Here is a 6,785-nt window from a genome sequence, read left to right on the forward strand (position 1 = left end):
TATGAGAATGTTGTTTGCGTAAGTAAATTTGTTAATCTAATATTAAATGTTGGTTCTACTAATAGTGAATTAGATAAATCTTATTTTTGGCATTGTCGTCTTGGACATATATACAAAAAACGCATTGTCAAGCTCCAATCGGATGGGATCTTGAAATTATTTTACCTAAATTCAGATGATGTATGCGAATCTTGCTTACTTAGCAAAATGAAATTTGCAGGCTGCCGTGAAAGAGGCAAGGATTTATTGGACCTCATATACACAGATGTTTGTGGATCGTTCAAATCCGCCACAAGACATGATGATATTTTTATAACTCATGTTAAAAATCAATTGCTTCAACAGTTGAAATTTTTGCATAAAAAGAAAGTATTACTCAAATACAACACTATCAAATGCAACACTTTCAGAAGTGGTTTCAGTGCAACATCACATTATCATGCAATTTTATTCTAAATTGACTTCTGGAGTTGTTTTAAAAAATTTAATACATATATTGATAAAACGAATTTTTTGAAAGGTCCAAGTGGTCCTTTTTGGTTTTTCTGAACCGAATGGTTCCACCGATTTGTTAACAAGCGTTTATTTTATATAAAACAGTGATAACTTGAATGAATCTAAATTCAACCGGTTAATTAAATTGGTCGATCCGGTTTGCTTTTCAAGACCATGTTTGTATCGGTCAACCTGGTTAGGGAACCATGAGGTTTGTTATTCTAGACTCGCAATGTATCTATCTTGTAACTTGTTAAAGCCCTCTTTTCATTTTCATAATCATCGTAAACGCACTAGTTAAATATGCGAAGAGATTTCTTTCATAAATGTATAAAGATACGTAACTACTTGATGGTTTGTGACGACTTCCATTTACATACACTATTTGTGGGATGTTCAGAGTGGTGTTACGTAGTATACAAAAAGTTGATTTCAGAATAAACCAACTTGAAGAAAAGAACGAAAAAAGAAAATCTTCTACTCTTGGATAAGCAGATGGATCAAAAAATATGATGTTAGCAACATTCATTCAGTTCTCATGAACAAATGCCATCACAACATCCACAATTGGAGCTTCGCAAACCGGGCACTCCCCACTAATGCGTTGCAACTCCACCGCACAACCGAAACAAGTGCACATGTGTCCACATCTACAATTTGTGTCAAAAGGCATCAGGACTATGTACACTTAAACAAGTTATGTAAGAGGTCGACTACAAATTAAGTACCTATATAGAAGCGAATCGACTTGCATATCACCACATATAGAGCAGGTTTTTCCAATACCAAGTGGCTTCCGTTCCTTCTTTTGAACTGTTTCCATAACCATAAGAATATAAGCGATGCCCAAAATAGGTTAAAATGTCATAATATGTGAGTTCTAACCCGAATGAGTTGCAGCAGCTACAGCAACATTTTGCTTGAAAGAAAGTTGCATTTTCACTTGCATGTTAACACAGCCTTTTATTGATCTGCGTAGCTCCATAATCTCTTGATGGAGTTGCTCCATGTGTCCTCTCAAATCATATATGAGTTCCATCTCCTATTAGAAGACAAACATAATATTTATATAGGTTCCATTTTGATGATACGTTTACACCCGTAAACTAGAGAAAAAAGAAAGGTGCATGGGAATAAGATCTCACAACAGAAGGGTGGATTACTGCGGGAGAGGATTGTGGAGTACTATTATTTTGTGAACGATTTGAAGAAAGAGAACGTTCTAAAGATGGAGATGTCGTTGTCGTTGTTGTTGTGGTCTCAGAGCTATAAGCGCCATCATTAGGTCTCCATAATCGTTCTGAATATGGTGTTCGATCTACATATTCACTGTATTCACTAAATTGTCTAGTTCTGCTTCTATAGTCTCCGTCTTCATCTACCACTGAACCATATTCTTGTTCGACTTCTTCCTTCCTCGACATACCTTTAGCTGTTACCATAACTTTTTTTCCTACCTGGACATGCGATTGCTGGATGCGATTCATCATTACATGGTCTATTAAGTCACGTAGACTACTGGAAAGGAAATTTGAGACAGTTTTCCTACAAAACCGATAGCCAAAGAGTGAATTGTAATCAATAAGATCATCCATAATTCATGGTTAAATATGGAAGAGTTTAATGAGGTGGAATTTCGAGAACGGATAACTTAATTACCTTTCAAGAAGACGCTGTATGTCTGCCTTGCCTGAGGAACGCTCAAGCATCTCCTGATACCTTGCTTTTCTCATATCTTCCCACTCACTCTTTGGGCGAGAAATATCGCTGATCCAATCATAATTGGTTTCAAAGAGTTGCATATCATAAGATTCATTTTCATCCAATTCGCTACGTGTTTGAGAATATTCGCTTGTCATCCAATCTTCAAAGTTTTCAGTCTTCTTAGCAGTGTAGATCGTCTCTTCTGAATCACTATTCCCTCTATCTTCGATAGAAGTATATGAAGTTTTAGCCGACATAAATTGACCTTCGTCTTCTTGGAAATCATATTTATTATCATCTTTATAACGTGTTTTCCGCATGGAGTTTGATGAACTATTCGCATCGGCTTTTTGCACCATATATTTACAAGAATTTGTTGTGTGTGGTGTTGATAGATTCGGAGTCATTGGCTCTGGTTTAGGACATGGCTCTTGTTTCTTGTTGCTGATGTTAAAGCTTGTAGTTTTGGCCTTTGTCTTTGGTGTAACATAAACCTCCTTTCCTGCGGTTGGGGTGCTATATTGTTCCTCGTTTTGGATGTTCATCAACACACTTTTTCTGTGTTTTCTAGACTTCGTTTCTCCTTTCTCAGATCCGGAGTCAAACCTTTCCCTAAATTTCATGTTACATATATTTAAGTTAATCTGTTTGATTAAACGGTATCTGTTTGAAGCTAATTAGATGGAATGGACTTTACCTTAAATCCATGATAGCTACACGATTATTCGAATCCAATGTTTTTGAAACGCTTCGTCTATGTCTTTTAGCTTCTAGTTTTGGTTTTGGTTCGGCATCAAGACGTAGACTTTTAAAGCGAAGCATAGCCTATAAAAACATCAACACAAATGGAAAACTCTTAAAGCTCAAGGAAACAAGATTTGTAATTAAATTGAAGAAAAGAAATCCATGTTTAGTTATTACTTTGAGTCGGCCTCGTTGTGAAAACTTAGAAACAGTTTTACGTTCCAACAGCCATTTGAGCTCACGATCTTTATTATTCTCTGTCAGCATGAGGAAATTGTCGAAAGCTTGTCGCCCTCTGATGCGTGAAACTTTAACATCCTTAAATCCTTTGAGTTCTTCAATCTGTTGATTATCTAAAGAGGTTCGAATCCGAGGCAAAGATTCATTTCCATTTCCACCAGCTTGAGAAGCAGCCATTTCTTCTTCTTTTGACAACTTCTTGATGATATCCCCCACTCGAATCTTCTCCTTTTTTGCAGCGCTCGCATGCGAGTCCTTGATGTCCCGACTGGGAAGTGGACATGAAAGCCATCTGGAACGACTTGTGTTATCAGATTCCCAATCAGAGTCTTTCATGGTGCTTGGAGGGCTTTGGGTAGAACTTTTACTCTCTTTGCATGTTGATCCCACATTGCTACGATTGCAAGCAGGAGATAGGTTGTCGTTTTCGTTTGAGTTTTTTTCTTCACCTAAAGCACTCCATCTCCGAAGGAGGGTAGAAACGCCAACTGAAGATGGAGATTCCACTGTATATTTCGACTTAGAAGAATCATGTTGCTGATCATCGTTTTGTACATGTTGATCAGACGAGAAAACTACTTCACGAGCCAATGCCCAATGGTTGTTCTTTGATTTCTTTTGTGTTTCCGAATCGGTATTGGTATTATTGGTATTTACATTGGATTTCTTGTTGATTTTGCTAATATTATTCTTTTCATTGTTCTTGATCTTGCTATCGGTCTTGTTCTTTTTCTTCTCTTTAACGTTGTCATTTTTCTGTTTTTTTTCTTTCTTGTCGATGAAGGTGGAGGGCAACCATGAATAGTCGATATCTTTCTCTGTTGAGGTGTTTGTCCGACCTTTTCCTTTGGTGTCATTGTTGGTAGGAAGCCAAGAATCATCAACGTCGGTGTGTCCTTTCGGGTGATGAGAAGCGTATGATTTTGAGGTTACATGAGCGGGAAGCCAGGAATCATCGGTATTGGAATTTTTGGAAGGAAGCCATGATGAATCCTTGTCCTCATCATGAGCTTTGTTCTTGCGAATACACTGGGTCATATACCCCGTAATGTTGGTGGAATGATTGTGATCCCTTCGAGAATAATTAAATGGCGAAGAAGATGAAGCTACTTCAATCTGCATAGATGCCATAAACAATCAAACACGATTCATCTGACATAAATCCAAATCCATATTGTTTTTTATGAAATGTTTGCGCATAAGCATTGAGAGATAAATTATGGATCAAATGGAGCTTGAATTTTGAGTGAATTCTTGAAACTTACCGAACGGAATCAAAGGAGAGAGATCCGTTGAGAAGTTGTGGACATGGTTCCATAGCCCTTCGTATCCATACGTTTATGTGTATATTTTACTACTATTTATGTAAGTCTTTTTTTATGTTTTTTTATAGTCTTTAATCTCAAGTAATCGTCTGCCACGATCAATAATTTTTATGTTTTTTCACTTTTTTTAGTTAATAATTGTGTGAAATATTGTAATGCAAAGGTTAGAACATATATAGATTATCCATGTCATTATGTATTAGGAAACTTTTCAATGATAACATATTGGCATTGGCATTTTAGTAAGGATCGTAATTTCGTCGATTTAGGCCACTTTTTCACGATAACATATTGATATTGAGAGGATTTTAAAGTTCTATAAAAGATTCCAATTTTTAGTGACGACATGTTGTCCTTGCATTGAGATCGAGAAATATTGCTACCAAAGTTCTTATACTGCGAATTTTCGAGGAGCAACGGCGTCGACATGCCAGCATTGTAAACCAATATTCTTTTTCATATAGTTAAAAAACCAATTTAAATTAATATCTTATCATTAGAAAAGATAACATCAAGCTAGACTTGTAAATTACTTGTTCAATTTCATGCTTTTATATTATCTAACATTTTTATATTTTCAAATTTTATTTGTGTAGCAAACCTCATATAAAAGCGAAGATGATCAGGTCATGGGTATATGGTTCTTTTTTCACGCGTAAGAATCCTATGTGGAGTCTAGGTGGAGGAGATGTTCACTAGTGAACACCACCCCCAAATGGGAGTAATAGTGGTGTGGATTGAAGCCAATTAGGGGTTCTCACACCCAATCAAAACCGTTTCTTTCTATCTTTCTCTCTATCTCTGTCTTCTGTCTCACTTTTGTTCATTAGTTGTTCACTAGTGAACACCACCCCCATCAATAGTAAATGAGTTGTGAGGATGTATAAAGGATAATGTGAAATGACTTTCACATGTGTTGATACCCCATAGCCTCACGAGACAAGAAATTAGCGGTACTTGGGGGAAACGGTGGCTAGTGTATACAATCGAGGAAATGTATACATTATTGAAACACTGATCGATAACACTTTAGATGGAAGTCGATATATGCCCTCTTGTAGGATCTAGTGTATACAAAACAAAAAGTTACTATAGTGGTAATAAATATATGGGTAACACACAAATACTACTAAAATATACGAATATAAATAATATATTTATAAACAGTAAATTGCCATTTACCAAATAGAATAAATAAATAACATTTATTATTAATACAACTCAATAAATAAAACTATTTATTTTGTTGATTAAATAAAACAATCTATTCAGTAGCTAATTAATTAATTAATAGTATTTAATAAAATAAGTTTGAATTATTTGAATTGATTGGCTTGAAAGATTTTTCTAAAGTTTAGGGGTGTTCATTGTTCGGGTAAAACTAAATTATTCAACTAGACAATTCGGATTGAACTATTTGGTTTGGATTTTTAGATTTTTAGATTGGTTTGGATTAAAATCGAATTAATATTTTGAATTTTGGAATGGATTTGATTATTAATATTGAAACTGAATGTTAACCTTAAATGAAGTATTTGCAGAGGGCAGAAACACAAAAGTACTTTACACAAAAGTTATGTTACTTGATTCTTGAAGAAGTAAGTTACTGAACTACAAAAAATAGATGGCCATTAGGCTTACACAGAAACGGAAAACTGCAAAAGGTAACTGACCCACTAACATCTACTTGAGAACATAAAGGAAACCTACCCATTACTTGAAAGACAAAGTCAAATGACTAAAACTGGGAAAGAAACAAAAGGGCATAAAAGTAAAAAGGATAGAAATGTGCAAAGAGACCAATGCACGTGACCAGGTGTTGTACTTTAACATTCCCTCTCAACACCTGCTTCAGTCATTCCAATTTTCTCACAGAATTCAATCATCTTCTTGCTTGGCAATCCTTTTGTGAGAAAGTCTGCAACTTGGTTTGAGGTTTTGATGTACTGCAAGTCAATATCCCCCTTTAGAACCTTCTCTCTAATGAAGTGATAGTGAACTTCTACATGTTTTGTCCTGGCATGGAATGTAGGATTCTTGGCCAGCTGAATTGAGGAAAGGTTGTCACAAAACATTGGAATGTTGTATTCAACTTTTTGATTTAAATCTTTCAAAAGTTATACAAGCCACACACTTTCTTGGGCAGCCATTGCTGCAGCTCTATACTCTGCTTCAGTTGTAGATAGAGACACAGTGGGTTGTCTCTTACTACACCATGACACTGCACTGGACCCCAACATGAAAACAAACCCAGTTGTGGAACGACGTGTGTTTAGA

General features: G+C 35.7%; 1 protein-coding gene across 1 annotated transcript; it reads right to left on the reverse strand.

Annotated features, from left to right (window-relative positions):
• Positions 1 to 829: 829 nt before the first annotated feature.
• On the reverse strand, positions 830 to 4,375 carry LOC145090477 (uncharacterized). The gene is made up of 7 exons (XM_079028667.1): positions 3,121 to 4,375; positions 2,897 to 3,024; positions 2,155 to 2,811; positions 1,641 to 2,040; positions 1,381 to 1,537; positions 1,224 to 1,308; positions 830 to 1,145 (listed from the first exon to the last, which is right to left on the reverse strand). Exons 1-7 carry the CDS (start codon positions 4,312 to 4,314, stop codon positions 1,025 to 1,027), a joined length of 2,742 nt encoding a protein of 913 aa, XP_078884793.1. The 5' UTR covers positions 4,315 to 4,375; the 3' UTR covers positions 830 to 1,024.
• Between the last annotated feature and the right edge of the window lie 2,410 nt (positions 4,376 to 6,785).

Source organism: Lactuca serriola, chromosome 2 (assembly GCF_051521515.1).
Source record: "Lactuca serriola cultivar US96UC23 chromosome 2, Lser_US96UC23_V15, whole genome shotgun sequence".
Classification (NCBI taxonomy): Eukaryota; Viridiplantae; Streptophyta; class Magnoliopsida; order Asterales; family Asteraceae; genus Lactuca; species Lactuca serriola.

Excerpts from the sequence above, each read along its gene's own strand:
- LOC145090477 (XM_079028667.1), bottom strand. The coding sequence starts at position 4,314 with ATGGCATCTATGCAGATTGAAGTAGCTTCATCTTCTTCGCCATTTAAT. Across the intron at positions 1,309-1,380 it reads AGCTGCTGCAACTCATTCGG|TTCAAAAGAAGGAACGGAAG; the intron begins GTTAGAACTCAC and ends TTATGGAAACAG. Across the intron at positions 1,146-1,223 it reads GTCGATTCGCTTCTATATAG|ATGTGGACACATGTGCACTT; the intron begins GTACTTAATTTG and ends CACAAATTGTAG.